At 40.0% G+C, this 19,771-nt stretch overlaps 1 protein-coding gene across 1 annotated transcript; it reads right to left on the bottom strand.

Annotated features, from left to right (window-relative positions):
- Positions 1-9,510: 9,510 nt before the first annotated feature.
- Positions 9,511-18,473, bottom strand: LOC125481586 (C-Jun-amino-terminal kinase-interacting protein 4-like; the record flags this gene model as incomplete). Its single annotated transcript, XM_048593335.1, has 4 exons — positions 18,435-18,473; positions 15,737-15,962; positions 10,249-10,348; positions 9,511-9,632 (listed from the first exon to the last, which is right to left on the bottom strand). Coding segments are annotated over exons 1-4 (451 nt in total), but the record flags the coding sequence as incomplete, so codon positions are not given.
- Between the last annotated feature and the right edge of the window lie 1,298 nt (positions 18,474-19,771).

Consider the following 19,771-nt stretch of genomic DNA (forward strand, 5'->3'; position numbering starts at 1 on the left):
ACTACAACAACAATTTGAATATATATTGTGCCCTTGATGTAATAAATTGCACTAGGGCACTTCACTGGACCATTATAAAACAAAACAAAGCACCTTGACAGTTTTTTTTTAAAGAGGCAGGTTTTAAGAACAGTCCTAGAAGAGGAGGACAGAAGTAGAGCTGGAGATGTTTAGGAAGGCAATGTGTGGTTTATGGCCCAGACAACTAAAGGTACAATGATTAAAATTAGGGACGCTCAAGAGGCAAGAATCAATGGTTTTGGAGGAGACTGCAGATACAGGGTGGGAAGACAGATCATGGAGGGATTCATAAACAAGAATGAGAATTTTAAACAGGAACCAGTGCAGGTCAGTGATTATAGGGTTATAGGCAAAGGGGACATGGTGCAATTCGGAACAATGGCAGCAGAGCTTTGGATGACCTCAAATTTACAGAGGGCAGATCATAGTAGACAGCCAGACATGTTGGTGGAGTCAAGTCTAGAAGTAATAAAAGCATGGATGTGTCATCAGCATTGAGCTCAGACAGGGGACTGAGTCAGTTGTTTGACACCAAGGTTGCAAACAATCTGGTTTAGCCTCAGAGAGCTACCAGAAAGAGAGAGATGAAAGCTGCAGATGGGCATCAGAGTTTGTTATGGGCAAAGCAACAATGATAGTCTTTCCAATATTAATTGTAATTAAATTGGAATTGCTGCACATCCAGTGCTAGATTTGGACAACCAGTCTAATAGTTTATAGACAGTGGTGTCAAGAAGTGATGGTGAGGTAGAACCAGGTGACATCAGTGTAGCTGCAGAGGCTAACACACTGTTTTTGGGAGATATCATGAAGGAGAAGCATGTCGATGTGAAAATGGAGGAAGCTAATGATAGATCCGTGAATGCTATGAGGGGTGATAGTGCAGGAATGGAGAGAAGCCACTGCAGGTGATTCTTCAGTTGCAATTAGATAGATAAGAATGAAACTTGAAACATGCAGTAAAGTAACCCAGTTGGACACGATAGAGAGGTACTGAAGGAGAATGGTGAGATCAGCTGTATCAAAGGTTACAAAAAGTTCAAGGAAAATGAACAGGGATAGCTTACTTGAAGATGAATGGCAGAAGGGTAGCTGTGATTAATCTGTATTCCAGGTTATGTCTCTGCATATACTTATTATCAGCTAATCTGAAAAAGTAGTTTATTTTATTCACTTCCATGCCAGCACAGGTAAGGCCACATCAATTTCTTATTCCTAGTCTTTCTGCATAACTGAGTGGTTTGCTCGGCAACTTCAGTGGGTACTACAAGATAACAGAGGACTAGTCAGGTATGTGCTGAATTAAGCTGGTTTAGACGGTCAGCTCTCCAGAAAGGCATTAATGAATGAGTTAATGACAACCTGACAGCTTCCACAGCCACAGCTGATCAGATTTATTGAATTCAATTTCACAAACTGCCATAATGGGATTTGAACTCATGATCCCTGGACTTCTAGATTAGTGTTACAGTCATGATATCACCACCATAGCCAGATATCCATAAGAGATGCTTCTTAACATGGGCTTGTCTCATACTAGACAATTACAACTTCAGAGGAAGAGGCAGATCCTGGCAACAAATAACCAGAAGGGATTTTGTCAAAGGTGAACATGCTTGAGTGGTAAATAATTTTAAAAGAAAATGAGATAGATGGATGATGCCTTACTGAAAGGTTTGAGAGTTAGAGAAGAATAAGAGTAACAAACTACAAACTTTTTACCAATCTACAATTAACAGAATTGTCATAACAGCAAGGTAATTTCCCCTTTTCTCTTCACCCCAGACAAATACTGGGGAAATTTTACATAGTTAACATTACATTACATTAATTACATTACATTTACATTAATGTAAACATAGCTCAAATATGGCAGGTTTGAGGAGCCTCTGTGCGTTCTATGATTCTACAAGCCGCATCTGTTTGTGTCGAATTCCAGGATTCCACATACTCAGGATTGAAGTATAAACCAGGCTCAAAATTTCAACATGATCCCCAGTATTTGAATGTTTCAGTAAACATGTCTCCTTGTAAAAAGAAAAACATACTGCAATAATTGTAAGATGATAGAGAAGAAAGTACCCTCTCATGCACTTCCCATGCTACCTTGACTACTTATGCAAGTAATTCTCACCTGGGTGTTGACAGCTACCTAAAAGTAGAAAACCTGAAGCGGACAGAATCTTACCAAAGATACTATGATCTGAGGGCTCATGCATTCCGAGTGAAACAGAAACAACGGCAGAATTTATGTAACATGCAGTATGAAAGCAAGGCCCACCAAGAGCAAGTTATGAAGCACTATGGAAAATCCAGCAAGAATGCTGCAAAGCTTGGAATCACATGGCTGTAACAAACATGCTTAGTGAATCCAATCCAATTTCATGCAACACTCAGAACAGCTTGTAAAAAGAATATAAAAAATGATCAGTTTTACAAAATTGCCATGTTTGACAAGATGTTCGTTTGACATATATCTCAAAACATGAAGGACATAAACAGCTTCTGCCAAACCCATCAAGAAAGAGGAGGGCAGCAGATACATGAGAACACCACTAGCTGCAAGTTCTCCAAGTCACTCACCATCCTAAGTTGGAAACACATTGCCATTCCTTCACTATCGCTGGGTCAAAATCCTCGAATTCCCCTTCGAAGGGAATTGTGGGTCAACCTACAGCACACAGACTACAGCAGTTCAAGAAGGGAGCTCACTACCACCTTCTCAAGGGCAACTAGGGACAGTCAACAAATGCTGGCCAGCTAGCAATGCCCATGTCTCACGAGTGAATTTTCATAACCATAAAGATTAGTTAAAGTAATCTACGTTTGGTTCTGACAAAGTGTCAAACAAAATCAAACTGAAAAGAGCGTAAATTGAGTATAATTCACAGTCTCAGATGGAGGTTAGCCTCTTTCTTTCGAGTGATGACCAATCGTTTGTGGTTTACAGAATCATGTTTCTACCCCAACTTGTTGATGTGTTCTATAAATATGCACTATTCACACAAGCAGACTTGGGCACAAGTGGAAGGCTCCAGTTAAAAGTAACATTCCACCACTCTACAAGAAAAGTTAATGTGTCATGTTTTCAGAGAAATAATTTTTTTTTACTTTTGGGATTAACAGGAATTATGCTACTTCTTAAAAATGAAGCAACTAGGTATTTCACATTATGAATTCCCAAGTCTTAAAAGGCACCTCTAGGTGAGAAAGCTCAAATAATACCACCAATAAGCCAATGGAGGAATCCGATTGCGCACTGGCTAAGATATTTCCATTCTTCACATGCACTTTGGGCATGCATGACTGCTAAAACTAGTCTACACCACAGTTTGTGCCCAGTCATGATTGCTTTTGGTGTGGACTCTTGCTTACAATACAACATGCTCCACAAACGATAGTGACAGGCAAAAAGAACTCTCTTATTCACTGGAGCCAGATTCAACTCAGGAATAAAAACAGAAGTTGCTGCAAAAACTGAGCTGGTCTGGCAGCATCTGTGAAGAAAAAAAATCACAGTTTACGTTTCTAGTCTGGTGACCCTTCCTCAGAACTGATGGTAGCTGGGAAAATGTCGGTTTACATGCAGAAAATAGGGAGGGGGATGAAGTAGGGAGCAAACGATAGTATAGAGCCCGACGAGACAGAAGAGCAGTTGGATAGACAAAGCAGTTAATAACAATCTGGCTAGGAGGGTAAATGTTGTTAATGGAGACTGTTAGTGACTACCAATAGGTTGGCTCTAATGGCACGTTATGTGATAACAAGGGTGTGGGGTAGGGGGCTAGAACATGGGACAATTTGGTCCCTAAAATTATTGAACTTGAAATGGAGTCGAGGGCTGCAGGGTCCTCAAGCGGAAAATGAGGTGTTGTTCTTCCAGCTTGTGTTGAGCTTTGCTGGAACACTCAGGTAAGCCCGAGACAGAGATGTTGGCCAAGGAACAGGGTGGTGTGTTAAAGTGGCAGGCAACAGGGAGCTGAGGGTCTTTTTTGCGAGCAGAACATAGATATTCTGCAAAGTGGTCACCCAGTCTATGCTTCGTTTCTCCAATGTAGAGGAGACCACATTGTCAGCAGCGAATGCAGTAGACTAGATTCTGGAAAGTGTTGCTTCACCTGGAAGGTGTGTTTGGGCCCTTGGATAGTGGAGAGGGAGGAGGCAAATGGGCAGGTGTTGTACCTTCGCTGGTTGCAGGGGAAGGTGCCATGGGGCTGTGGGGGGGTTGGAGGTGAAGGGAGAGTGGACCAGGGTGTCCCAGAGGGAACAGTCCCTGTGGAAGGTGGACAAGGGAGGAGAAGGGAATATGTGTCTGGTGGTGGCACCTCATTGGAGATGGTACAAATGGCGTCTGATGATCTTCTGAATGTGGATGCTGGTGGGATGGTGAGTAAGGATAAGGGGAACCCTATCGCTGGTGCGGGAGGGAAGTGAGGGTGTGAGGGTGGAAGTGCGGGAGATGAGTCAGACCCGGTTGAGGGTCCTGTTGACAATGATGGTGGGGAATTCTTGGCTGGGGAAGAAGGTGGACATTTCGGAGGCTCCCTTGTCGAAGTTGGCCTCATCTGAATATATGCGATGGAGACAGAGGAACTGAGAGAGTGGCATGGAGTCTTTACAGAAAGCAGGGCGTGAGGATGTATAGTCCAGGTAGCTGTGGGAGTCAGTGGGTTTATAGTAGGACTCTCCCAGGTCCTCGCCCCCTACCCCACACACCAGGCCTTTATATCACACAGCCTGCCATTACACACTACCTTTTGTTAGTCACTAATAGTCCCCATTAACAACTATTCACCCTCCTAGCCAGATTGTCATCAACTCCTTTGTTTATTCAATTGCCCTTCTCTTTTTCGGGCTCTATTCTATCATTTACTGCTGACGCCACCCCCCTCCCTATTTTCTGCATATAAACCAACGTTTTCCTAGCTACTATCAGTTCTGAGGAAGGGTCACTGGACCCAAAGTGTTAACTCTAATTTTTCTGCACAGATGCTGCCAGAGCTTTTCCAGCAACTTCTGTTTTTGTTCCTGATTTACAACATCCACAGTTCTTTCGGTTTTTATTCAGATTCAACTCAGAACCCTTGAACTGAAGAAGTAAAGTGCTATTATATCATGTAGATCCCAGTTAATCTGGTTCATTTTCCCATTTAATATCACCACAATGATTCCTCAGCACATTCCATTCTCCAATGCAAGAAAACAACTATCTGAGCAACTCCCACAATGAGGGCGTCTGTGTCCAAGACGAGACTGTACACATTGCCCACCTGTATTGCTCTGAAAAAGAGTTGGGAGGATTTAAGGGAATGGAGTATAACAGTTCAGAGGTTTTGCTAAAACTACAAAAGACTCTAGTCAGACTACAGCTGGAATACTGTGAACAGTTCTCGGATCCTTATTGAAAGGAGCACAGGCTGGCATTGGAGGGAATCCAAAGTAGGTTCATTCGACTGATCCAAGTCTGGAGGAACTACCTTATGAAGATACGTTGAGTAGGTTGTGTCTGTACTCAATGGAATTTAAAACAACAAAAGGTGATCTTATTGAAACATAGAAAATTCTTAGGGGTCTTCACAGGGTAGATGAAGAAAGGTTGTTTCCTTTTGTAGGAAAGCAAAACTAGATGGTATCATCTCAGAAAACGGGATCACACATTTAAGACATTTGAGGAGGAATTTCTTCTCTCAGTTGTGAATCTGTGGAATTCTTTACAGCAAAGGACTCTCAAGGTTGGGTTGTTAAGTATATACAAGGCTAAGCTAGACAGATTTTTAATCAGTAAGGAGTCAAGGATTATAGGGAAAAGGCAGGAAAGTTGAGTTGAGGATTATCAGATCAGTCATGATCTTACTAAATGGTAAAGGTGACTTGATGAATGACCTACTTCCACTCCTACATCATATAAGCTTAACCTTGTGCTCCTTCAGTGATGGCTGGTATGGAATTCCAAGATGCTGACCTTTGGATTACAATACACACCGTGAACAAGCCAAGTCCAAGACATACTTTCCTAATTTTTATTCTCTACAGTGGTCCACATACCGTCCTTGCATTGATTCCAGAACCTCCTGTATCTTTTGAAACATCTTATTCGTGGATCAATATGCAGACACTCAGTTTTTTTTAAGAATCCTCATCCCTTTCCGTTAGTAACACATGAAAAACATTTCCAACTTTATAACAAATGTCATAAAACACAGTAATAGAATTACGGAAGAGACATACAAATTACAAAGATGATGTCATGAGAAGCACAATATACAGTATGTGAAAGTATACACACCAGAAAACTCCCCTGGGTTAGCAGCCCAAGAGAAAGGAAACACGAGAAGAAAAACGCAAATTAGCTTGAGAATGAAAACTAATTTTTTATCATTAACTACATGTAGTGCACTTAAAGCTGTACTCTACTGTGTCAACTGTGGTACAATAGCGATGGGAGGATAGAAACATGCTCATCTTCAGTCTGCTGCTGTAATGCACGCAAACAACGTACGAAAGCAACAAGGTATTGCTTGGACAAATATGGAGTCAGCAAAATAATACAATGAGGAATATGCAAAGGACGAAACAGAAAATGGGTTTTACAAGCAAGCATCTCAAAACACCAGATCAGTAGGTCCACGTGCATAAAATGCAGAGTCCTTATTACTTCCTTTCTCTCCTTGTCACACACACAAACTGTTGCATGGCAATCAGCAGGTTCTGCATGCTGAAAGCACATGTCCTACTTTGGCAACTCTCTGAACAAGGCGACAAAGATTAGTAAATGACAGACAACAAATTAGAACAAGCTTATTGGTAAGACAATAGACATTCTGGATTAAAGGATACAAGAGTTCCTTTTTGGGGGGCCTGCTATAATTAAGGTAAACACAAAGACATTTTGAGTAAAGTGAAAGAAAACAAAGGAAGAGAAACATTCCTCAAGTCAATTCTGGAAATTGCAGTCAGTCGGGATGAGAGATTCACTGGATTAGTACATCTGTAACACTGATCAACAGGCACAAATCCATCTCATCCTTCCAGAGCTTTACTGCAGTACTCCTTACAGAGTTTACAGAATTTTGAATAAGATTGATAAGCAGCTTTTTATCTTTAATCTCCCATAATACAATGTACTATTTCTCCCCATGCAGCTTTTATTTTTCATGAGGTTATACTGTTTAAAAGCAAAGATGAAAGGTAATGATCTGTAGAGGAAGACACTACTAATGTTGAGACAGTTGGAGTCAAAAAGGAGGCAAACCAGAATGTAGCATTTGAGTGTAGTTAAATGTAGGCTTTAAACCCTTGTTTATCCTAGTAAATGAAGACCAGGACTTTGCCACTGATTGCTGATTATGTCGTATGGCTATGACAGCAAGACCGAGTTAAAAACAAGAAAGAATGCATGCGCCTGAAAGAGAATGGGTTTTTTTTTTGTTTGGGGGGGGGGGGGTGGTAATGCTGCTGCTGCTGTTGCTGTGAGAGAGGGACAGAGAGAGAGAAAAAAATGTACAGTGTCTTGACGTTTGATAACTCTAAAATTCTAGGCTTTCTGTTAGCCTCCTTATGAAAAGGATATCAAGGACTTGAAAACTGAAGCCAGGACTGGAACTGTGGAAGTCAAACATCAGGCAATACCAGACAGATGTACTAAACATCTGGAGCAGAACTTCAATATATAAAGAGCTTTTCCTGCCTATTTTTCACATTGCATGCTTAAGGACTGAAATGCTCCTCAATTATCCAGCTGTTTTATGATGCTGCAAACTTATCACTATTCATGGAGATATTATTCATATTACAAAACATACCCTTGCCTTTCACAAAATCACAAGCCAAATTTGATTCTATGCCCTGCGTGAGGGTGAATGGTTATGAGGGCAATCATCAGCATCTTCAGTAATGATATCTTGCAACTTGTTTTGCACTAATTTTCAAATTGGGCAACATGAATGTTTACGTCATTGAGGCCTACAGCTTGTTGGTGATGTGGCATAGTCTTAGGTGTTTAAGGAATTATATATCCACTGAGTTGCGCAGAATTCCAGGACACACAGTCAAATGAGTTCATGAGAGCAAAATGAGCTTAAAATACGATCACAGCAAATGAGCTTCCTGGTATTAAAATGTTTAACTTGAATTTCATTGGTACCATGGATGTATTTTTGATCCTAAAGCAAGCCCAGCAAAGCTCTTGGACAGCTGAGTATAAAGCACCATAATAAAGAGAACTTAAAAGAAAACCTATTTTACAAAATGTTATTGGAAGCCGTCCTGAACTGCAGTGATATTTTCCATGCAAGCTACTTGTCAAGACAGTAATTGTGCACACCAGTGAATGCCTTGCTGGCCAGAACTCGTAAACTATATCTACAGCCTGACAGATAAAATGTCATTAAATCTACTTCAATATATTAAGTTTTCATTAGAAAAATTGGTTTGGAAAAAATATGTCCACTTAAGCAATACTCAAAGCAACAAGAGTTAAACACAAGCCCATTTTAATCCAAGCACAGTGTATTACAACTTACGTAGGTTCACCACCTCAATGATATTTTTCTTTGAAAGGATTTCCTTTGTTTATACTCTGTGTGACTTGTCTGGAATTCTGCTCCCACACATCAACAACAGAGAATTTAAAATCCCCTTCTACAAGTTACCCTACAACTACTGCCACATCGGCCACCTCTTCTGATTCCATACACCACCATGCCCCCTCTGTTTCTTTGGCTGTACAACATACTCATCTTCAGTTAGTGGTATAGTGATCAGTGGTTTTGACTCCACTCTCAAACTCTGCCCTAAAGCCTTTCAGCTTCCTACCCTTCCATTTACTTTCAGAAATCTGTCCGATCTTTCTTCCTGTTATACGTCTGTTAAGCATCTTGCAACAACTACTACATTCAAGCAACTGACCAGCATTACTGTTTGCAAATGTCAAAACAAATCAGTCTGAACAAATGTGAATGCAGTATAGCCAACTACCCTGAGAACTCTAAAATATGATAATGAGAAAAGATATTCCTAAAAACGAAGACAAAATAAAAAGCTGAAACAGGACTACAGTTTCAGCTAATGCACTGTTTTCATTTCTTATAGACTATAAATAATTTCACAAAGACAAAAGCATTGTGAGTTTTTTGTATTATGTAAAAATGTATAACAGATTTTTGAGGGCCCAAAATTGCATATGCAATCTAGTCTGAACAAAATACCCCAACCCCCTGATCAATTGACAATTCGCTAGTCTGTAAATAATTTCTGGAGGATGAACAATTTAGAGGTCTGACTCCCAATGCTCAGTGCATTTTTACCTACTAGAGGGAAGAATAACTACTTAGCCCCTGGTGGGAGAAATACAGAAAGCAGTTAAGAATGCAGGGCCTCATTTTTTACATTCTCTGGACCAGCATGCTCAGAAATTGCTTTAGCTACATGGGGACAACCACACATTTAAATAAGGCTGCACTTCAGATCTCTGCCAGATCTTCTGCTTACCAAGCAAGTTTGCCCCCTCATCCACGTCACCGATCAGCTCAGAAGCAGATTGGGACAGTTCATCAAAGATAGATTCTGTGTTCCGATCAAATGCCTTATTCTCTATTCCCTGGGTTGGTGTGCTGTTTAACAAAAACATAAAAGAGGAAATTAATCCAAGTTACTTGATATGGTTCATCAAAGATATCTGAACTGCCTGGAGTAGAGTGGGCCTACTATTTATAATTAATAAACAAACAGCAGAATTGTAGAAAAAACAGCCACACGCAGTATGCATGGTACTTGAGCTGATTAACTCTGGCTTCCTAAGTAACGTATCAACTCAACAGTTTTCAAACATCCAGTTCTTAAAATTACATATCCATCATTTCACACATCTATTGCCCTATTCCGTCATGTAAAGATCCCAAATGATTTGTGCATTAAAAATGTTTTAACCTCAAGAAAGGGCAGAGAAAATGGGCCTTTTTCTCATCAGAATTTCTGATGAAAGGCCACAGGCCTGAAACACAGTCTCCACAAATATTGCCTGACCTGAAGGCTTCCATCATATTCTGGTTTTATTTTAAATGAAAAGTGTAGTGATGTAATAGCTGTTTTACTGTGCCCACAAGGGCAGTACAGTGAAGCATTTTCACTGGCTGAAGTACAAATAATGATTGGTGAATCAACTGTTAAAATTAAACAATGAGGTCGGAACATATCAACATTTTAAGATAAACAGTTACATTTACTCACCTTGTTCCTTTATGCCCACTAAGGTCTCGATCCATATCTAATTCGGGCGTTGAGTCAATGATGGCTTGAACGTCTGATTTGTCTTCATTTTCAACCATACCTTCAACATTAACATTAACACATCTGTGAGTCTACAGTTTGATTAATAATCTGGACTACAATGGACACATTTACAGTTATTGTTGTAAAGGAGCAAATCAAGTACAAGTAACTAAAGTGACATATTTAGGAAAAGCTTTTAAATAATTTTATTGGTTACTGAAGTTCTGAACTGCACTAGCATATTCAACAGAAACAAAATAAAGAAAAGCCATGAGTCTTTATGACAAAAGGGATGTAATTCAGCCCAGAGTTAGTGGCTGTTCTTTGCTGGAGCAATCCGAACAATCCCCTTGCCTTTCCTCAGCCTTGTAATTCATTTACTTACAACATTTATCCATTTCCTTGAAACGATGCAAAGGTCTTTGTCAGAAGAACGCCAAGAAAAAGCATTCCATGCTCTGACAATGTGATGCTTAGATATATTGCAAATTTTCCTGATCTCTTCTGACTATTCCAGGACAAGAAATATTTCCATTGATGACGACCTCCGGCCAGTAAGGAGTGCACACAGTATAGTTTCTATTAGCAGAGTTGCACTTATCCACCAGGGTAAAATTTTGAGGGAAACATTGTTTCTCATTCTGCATCACAGGCATTCGCGGAGGATCAGAAATTGGGCACTCTGGCCAATGGCAACATTCCTCAATTAGGGCAGATAACTTAAGTTCTAGGTTTATAAAAACTGACTATGAGTTTTATTTTTAAACTTGTAACTTTACATTCAGAGACAACGGATTAAAAATCAGATAATAACTGCTCTTTTGAAAATATGAAACAAGGCCAGATGCTTTGAACTAAAACTTCCTGAATGTACAGACTCTATTCAACTGCAAGAGCATTTGAGATATTTTTCTGCACATAGTTCATTGCATTACAATAATAGTCCAAAGCGTGAGAAAAGCACCCAGTGTTCAGCACTGGTTTAATTCCAAAATTAGGAAGCACAGCTATATTTAGCTTTTTTTTTACTCTTCTGTATGCCCATCCCCTATTCTAAAAGAAACTATAAAGAACAAGCTTGTTTTTCTACAGCAGCTTTTGTGATTTCAAGAATCCTAAAACACTTTATACGGCTGAAAAAAATACACCTAAAATATAGTCACTGTTAACACAGAAAAATTTCACAGTCAATTTGCACAAAACTTCTACTGGCAGCAATGATGTTGGTTCAGGTATAAATATGAGTTAGGAAACTTAGACCACTCCCTGATTCATTAAACAGTGCCATGGATTTTTTTCACCCCCTGAAAATTGAGTCAGAACTTCCATTCAACACCTTATTTGAAAGATGGTGCCTCTGCCCATGCAGCACACTCACAGTACGCTCAAGTCTTTGCAGTTGATCTGGAATCTCTCATACTTTATGACTCTACAGAATGGAGTAATACCACAAACTCAAAAGCTAACAGCCGAAGGTACAAATAGTTTGAGTTACATGTAGGTGAGCAGGAACTGAACAGGTCCAATCACATAAATACTATAGTTATACAAACTGGTCAGGAGCTGGGAATTCTGCAGTGAGTAACTTACCTTCTGTATCCCCAAAGCCTGTTCACCACAACAAGGCACACACAAGTCAGGAATGTGACGGAATACTTTCCACTTGCCTGGATAACTGCATCTCTAACAACACTCAAGAAGCTGGACACTATCCTGGACAAATCAGCATGCTCAGTTGGTACCCCATCGAACATCTTCAACGTTTACTCCCTCCACTACCGATGCACTGTGTGTACCATCTACAAGACGTACTGCAAAAACTCACCAAGGGAGCACTGGCAGTGGCATGTTCCCTTCCAAACCACACATCATCCTGACATCCATATATCGCAGCTCCTTCACTGTTGCTAAGTCAAAATCCCAGAACACTCTCCCAAACAGCACTGTGGGTGCACCTACACCACGTGGATTACAGAAGTTCAAGGAGGCAGTTCATCACCACCTTCTTAGAGTCATACAGCATGGAAACAGAGCCTTTGGTCCAACTGGTCTAGCTACCAACACTACATCCTATAAACAAATTTAAAAAAAACAGTCCTACCTGCAAAGCCAATACATTAGTAGCTTGACTCCACGGTGCTATTCAAGTGTCAGCCTTAATCGTTACTATGAGCAAGTTATTCAACCATGTCAAAACCAAGTTCGAGGTTGGAATCAAACCCTGGTCCCTAATGTTGTGAGACAGCAATGTTAACTACTGAGCTACTGTGCCATCCTTGCGTGTTGCAACGCTGCTGTTGCAGCAAACTGTGCTGCAATAATTGATACGACTATTATATTAATTTAGCCCACACTCAATAATACTGCAGCCATCGAGAAAAATGTGCTTTATGGAAAGCAAAATACACCTGTTATTCTCAACAAAAATCGAAAGAACTGCAGATGCTATAAATCAGAAACAAAAACAGAAATTGTTTGAAATAGGTTGGGTTCTGAGGAAGGATCACTCAACCTGAAACGTTAATTCTGATTTCTTTCCACAGATGCTGCCAGACCTGCTCAGCTTTTCCAGCAATTTCTGTCTTTATTACAGCTTTTATTAATTCGATTAAGTTCTCCTATCCTTATTTACATAAATTCCTCTTTGAGGGGGGAATCATAACTTTTGAAACATCCAGCTGTCCATTTACGAGGGCATGAAAGCTGAGCCAGCAAGAGTGAACTGGGATGTTAGGTTAAGGGATTGATCAATTGGGAAGTAATGGCAAATATTTAAGTGTCTGTTTGAGGCTACTCCAAATAGGTACATTCCTATTATAATCAAAACTTTGAAGGAGAGGATACATTATCCATGATCAACTAAATAAGGATCGCATTGAACTTATAGACAAAGTACTACAATGAATGGCAATTCAGATGATTGGACAGAATATAAAGGTAAAGTAACTTTAGTCCCAGAGGACCAGAGGGCTGTTTTCTCATTCAAGAGAGATGACTGGTGGTTTAACCCGAGAGTCACCGTGCCTCAGATCATGGGAGAAATTGAGAAAGCGAGACTTCATGGTGATTTCAGCCAGTAAGAAAATTGAACCCACACTGTTGGGAGCATTCAGCCAGCTATCCAGCTAACTGAGCTAACTATCCCTAAAAAAAGGTACAGAATGCCTAAACATTAATTAGGCAAAAGAAACTGGAGCATGGGAAGCTACCTAGAAATGTAAAACCAGATACTAAGAGTTCTACAGGTTTCAAAAAAAAAAACTTGTGAGTAAATAAAATGAATAGAAAGCAAAATTGGGCAGTTAACAGTGAACGACAATGAAATGGAAGATGAAATGAATAAATGATGTGTTCATTTACAAGAGAAAATCTATAAAACATTCCAGGAGTGAATCAAGTGGTGGAAGGGAGAGATGATCTCAGTGAAATCAAAATCACCAGGGTAATAGTACTAAACACATAGACGGAGCTGTAAGTTGACAATGCCCTGACAATCAACAGGTCCTGTTGAAATCATCAGAGGGTCTTATAGGAGGTGGCAATGAAGTAGTCGATGTGTTGGAGGGGGTCAGTTAACTTAGTTGGCTGGTTTGCGATACAGAGTGATGCCAACAGCATGGGTTCAATTCCTGCATCAGCTGAGATCACCATGTCCTGCCTTCTCAACCTCACCCCTTGTCTAAGGTGTGCTGACCCTCAGGTTAAACTCACCATCAGTCACCCTTCTCTCCCTCATTACAGAGGAGCCCTACGGTCCTCTATGGCTTTGGTAACATTACCTTTTAGATGTATTAATTTTGAAAAACTAACATTAAAGGTTCAATCAGATCAGAAAGCAGCAAAAACAACTTCTGTAGACAATGATAAAAAATTAATGCAATTGTTTAGAGAAGAATGGTTTCACGAAAGCGGTTAACCAATTTATTGGAGTTCTTTGAAGGAGTAAGATGTGGATGAAGGGAAGCTTGAAGATGTACTATACTTGGATTTCCTGAAGACATTTGAAAAGGTGCCATATAAAAGGTTACTGTGCAACTATTAGCATGGATACAAGATTTGTTATCTGCTAGCCAGCGAGAGTGCATGAAAAGATCTTCTTCTGATGGGATATATGGAGACCCACAGGGGTCTGTGCTTCAGCCTTGGTTTTTTAAAATTTATATCCATCACTAGATGAGGGGAGCGAAGACATGCTAGATAAATTTGCAGTGCATGAACTCCTGTGGTATTAAGGGACTGGGCGCTCTGGTGTGCAATTCACTAAAAGATAATATGCAGTTAGTTACTATCCTGACTTATCAATTATATTATGAAATATACTGTCATTCATTCATTGTTGCTGGGTCAAAATCCTGGAACTCCCTCCCTAATAACATTGGTGGTCTACCTAGACCAAATGGATTGCAGTGATCAAAGAAGGCAACTCACCATTATCTTCTCAAAGGAAATTCAGCCTGGGCAATAAATGCAATGCCCACATCCTGTGAATGAACTAAAGAAGGTAGGGATGCTATCCTTCAATATGAGAGGCACTGAACATAAGAGTAAGTTTTTATACTTCAGCTACACAGTGTAACAGTGAGAACCCATCTGGAGTATTATGTACAGTTCTGGTCTCTTTATTTAAAGACACAAATGCTTTGGAGTCAGTTCAGAGAAGTTTTATTAGATTATTACCTGGGGAAAGCAGGTAGTCATAACAGAAAAAGTTGGACAATCTGTGCTCTTTTACAAGAGTGAGGGGTCATTTGATTGAAGTTTATAAGATTCTGACAGCCTTTACAGGCAGATGTGAAATGATTTTTTCCTCTTGTGGTGAGTCCAGAACTATGGGGTATTATTTAAAAATTAAAGAGCCTTCTTTTTAGGACAGGTGAGAATTATTTTCCCTCCAAAGGTAGTGCAACTTTGAAACTATGCCTCATAAGACAGTGGAGGTGGGATAGTCGAATATGCCAAGATGGAAGTAGATTGATTCTATTGCCTAACAAGAATAAAAGGTTATTGGGGATAGATGGGAATGTGGAATTCAAAACACAAACAAATCAGATTTGATCTTATTGAATGGCAATGCAGACTTGAGGGCCTAAATGAGCAACTTCTGTTCCTAGTTCCGGTGTCTGTATATTCCTGCAGACCCAGCACTCTACACTACCTCATCTCATCTACCCTATCTCATCTACTAGGTGATGTTGACATTCTGAATATACTCATGTTCTAAAACGAATGTCGATCAGGTTCATCCTTCCCAAGATAAACGAGAAATATATATACTCCAATTTGAGATAGACACGCAAGACTTTTGGGAACTGTAACAATTTGGAAACCTTTGTGGAACAGGGGAGTAAGGAAGGAGGAACGTTGAGATGTTGCCAACATTAGTAAAAGAACTACAAATGTTCCTCAATTCCGTCAGAATAAAATTTTGTTTGAACAAGACACTTACCAACTGCTAAAGTTCTCGTCTCCTGCTTTACCTGCACGTCAATATTTTTCTTGCTGTCTGGTTTCTTGTTTGCTTGATTTAAATTTTTTGACAACCCTTCAGCCTCCATACTTTCCTTTCTTGGAGAAACTGAATCACCCACGGCAGGGTCTGGTGGGACCGACATCGGAGTATTAGGCTTTGTTGGCACCAAGCTTGACGCCTGGCTGGCATCAGAGAGTTCATCCTAAAATATAAACAGAACTCCAAATCAAATTTAAAAATGAACACCCAGCTCCCAAAGATCTTAACCTGGACGACTGATGCTATACATGACCTAGGAAGGGGGCATGAGTGAAGAACAAAAGGAACATCAAACCAATGGCAAAACTAGAATCTATGGCTGTCGATAATCAGCTTTTCCTATTACTTGCACAATCTAAACATAGATGCGAGCATCCTGATTACAAAGAATTCACAGGCTCTGTAAACGATGTCCCATCAATGGTCACTGCAAAACATCAACCATTTCCAAAATTAAGCTTCTGCTTAATGCCTCCTATTAATTTACAATGTTGAGCTCATTGTTTCTTCACTTCGTTGTTATTAATTTTACATTAAAATTTGGTTGACTCTAAGTAATATTAGTAATAATTTTATTTGATCACCAGGTTAAATTGAAAACTTTTTTTAATAAGAGAATGATTTTTTTTCTTTATTCATTAACGGGATGGGAGCATTGCTGGCTCGGCAGCATTTATTGCCCATCCCTAATTGCCCAGATGGCAGTTGAGAGTCAACCACATTGCTGTGCCTCTGGAGTCACATGTAGGTCTGACCAAGTAAGGAGGGCAGTTTCCTTCCCTAAAGGACATTAGTGAACTGGATGGGTTTTTCTGACAATTGGCAATGGATGCATGGTCATCATTAGATTCTTAATTCCAGATATTTTACTGAATTCAAATTCCACTATCTAGCGTGATTAGAATCCGGGTCCCGATCTGATCTCTGGATCGACAATCCAGTGATAATACCACTAGGCCATCGCCTCCCCAATAATGTTGTGGAAATGCTGCACTCATAATTGAACAGTCTTAGTTTGGAACTGAACTGGAAAATATCTAAGGATATGGATCCAAATTGTCACCATTTTGTTTCTGGATTTCACCAGATAAACAAAATGATGGAAGCCTTTTGGTCTGCACTAATCCATTAACTCAGAACAATCCTTCAATCTCTATGAATCTTTCTCAATGAAAATTTTTGTAGAGTTGTTTAAATTGTGAAGCCCAACTACCTGAAGACTGGGAAACTTTAAAAATGTGTTGAGGTTGTTGACTTGATCGCTGAGCTGGCGTGTTTTCATTCAGACGTTTTGTCTTTGCTAATTAAAATCTTTGCTAAAACCTTTAAAAACGTGTAATTAGAGGAGTCGGCTTATTGAGTGTACTGCAAAGGAGAAGGAAAAGCCATTCAGATGTGGAACTTCACAGAACAACAAGTTAGTTTTAGACCAGGGTCAAGTATGTTTGGTCAACTGTTTGCACTAGAGAAATTTATAAATCCATTGCTACAACCTTTACAGATTTTAATCAGGCTTTTAAAGGTGTACAATGAAAAGGAAAATGGCATGCCTCAAGGATGGATAATATTCATGAGAATTGTGTCAAACTCGCAGAAACAGAATTATTTGAATCTAGGGCTGCAAACAGGAATGAACCTTGCAATTCAAAGCCATGCCGAATGAAAGTACTTGGATTTTCTAAGTGTGTAACACATGACCAGCGTATACTGAATCAAGCTGTGGCCTATGTTAAGTCCAAGGTAGGAGGGATAGATGATTCTTGTCAATTAATTTACAACTACCCTTCTTGAAAAAAACAGTATACACCCGCAACTCTCCCACATCCCCACTATCCTGCCAAGCCTGGGAAAAAAACCCAAAAATTTGCAGAGTATTACGTAATGAACATTGTAGGCAAGTAACAGTTAAATTCAGAAGTGACTTATTCACAGATTATTCACAAATGCTAGTTTGCAGCCTAAATCACTTTCCTCACGAGTTGTTGGTACTAGGGCTTCTCCCTGGGTCAGTAGTTGCAGGCTAGTTTTTTTTTCAGGACTCAGTGGTATAGTTTCAGACCTCTTCTTTAAGAAGCCTCCACTTGTTGCACTAAGATCTTCCAACAGGTTTGCAACATTCAAAGCTTGCTGAGAGGGATTTCAAAGAGAGAAATGGCAAAAACTTTTGCCCCTATGGCAAATTCTCTCTGGCCGTCAATGTTCAAAACCAATATATTTTCCACCTAAACTTTGAAAGCAGAAAGTAACTAATATTCCTCACAAAGGAATGTGGTTGCTGCTATACCCCAGTGTTCTTGGTTTTGAAAAGTATGTTTGAATAAGTCTAACATATGTGTCTAGCCAATATCATAAAGTAATAGTTTAGATAATAGATCATCACAACACCTGCATATTAAACTGCTGCCATACAGACACTTTGGTCAACATAAGCCCTTTCACCTGCTGCATTCATAGAAAGGTTATAATTGTTTCTTAAAAGTTGAGGCTAACATCCATTGTGAGTAGTGCTAAACCACAAAGTGTTTTACCTTGCACGTTTAGGCTGATTTTAAAATGTTTAAACATTAGTTCTGCTAAAATTGCACAAAAACTGTCACGCTTAATTTCACTCATTTAATTGCATAATACCAATTACCATTCAGGATTCTGGACCTCCAATTTTCCCCTCAGAAAGTACACCAACCGTGTGCTGGCATAAAAAGTATGACCTTCAGATGGATTTCCCACTGAATGCAATACAGAGTTAATCACTGTGCTCTCCTGATGCAACCAGCAGCAACCAAAGCCCCACTGATCAGACTGCAGGAAGCAACCTTTTGAAAGGAAACAAATACAAACAATTGCAGCGCAGAATTAACTGAGTAATGAACTGCTCATTTCCAACTATTTCCCTTCAGCATTCCTTATTTCACAAATTCTTCATCCAGTCTCTCAAAATGAAGATTAGAATTCATTCTAATACAAATTTATCTTAGGTAGTAAAACTAACAAGATTGGCAAAGAATCACTGGTCTGCAAATTTTGATATACATTTCATTTTTTTTAAAAACAGGATATGGTGTCGCTGGCCAGACCAAAACTTACTGTCCACCCCTACTGCCCTCGAGAAAGCAGTGGTGAACTGTTCCTTGAACCGCTGTAGTCATGTGGTATGGGTATACCCAAAGTGCTGTTAAGAAGGGAGTTCAAAAAATCTGACCCAGCCAATGGAATTAAACATTAATAATGTAAGAACATCAGTGAGAAAGAACCTTGGATCAGAAAATGCTGGTGGGTTTCATTTATAGATTCCTAACTGTTGTAATAGCATTTTAAGATCATGAAACCAGAACTTATTGGAATCAAAAACAAAAAATGCATAAGAAGCATAGTGCATAAGAAGAAGTGCAAAAAAATGCATAGGGGGGAGGTATTGGGGGTCTTGAAAAACATTAAGGTAGACAAGTCCTCAGGGCCTGATGGTATATACCCCAGAATATTGAGAGGGGCAAGGGAGGAAATTGCTGGGGCCTTGAGGGAAATCTTTGTATCTTCACCGGCTACAGGGGAGGTCCCAGAGGATTGGCGAATAGCCAATGTTGTTCCAGGGATAGTAGGAACCGCAGATGCTGGAGAATCTGAGATAACAAGGTGTAGAGCTGGATGAACAAAGCAGGCCAAGCAGCAGAGGAGCAGGAAAGCTGACGTTTCGGACCTAGACCCTTCTTCAGAAATGGGGGAGGCGGATAGAAGACGGATAAAGGAGAAGATAGGTGGAGAGGAGACAGACAGGTCAAAGAGGCGGGGGTGGAGCCAGTAAAGGTGAGTGTACGTGGGGAGTTAGGGAGGGGATAGGTCAGTCCAGGGAGGACGGACAGGTCAAGGGGGCGGGATGAGGGTACTTTGTTTAAGAAGGGTGGCAGGGACAATCCAGCTAATTACAAGCCGGTGGGCCTTACGTCAGTGGTAGGGAGATTACTGGACAGGATTCTT

The sequence above is a fragment of the Rhincodon typus genome, unplaced genomic scaffold (assembly GCF_021869965.1).
Source record: "Rhincodon typus isolate 14 unplaced genomic scaffold, sRhiTyp1.1 hic_rhity00002681, whole genome shotgun sequence".
In the NCBI taxonomy this organism is placed as follows: domain Eukaryota; kingdom Metazoa; phylum Chordata; class Chondrichthyes; order Orectolobiformes; family Rhincodontidae; genus Rhincodon; species Rhincodon typus.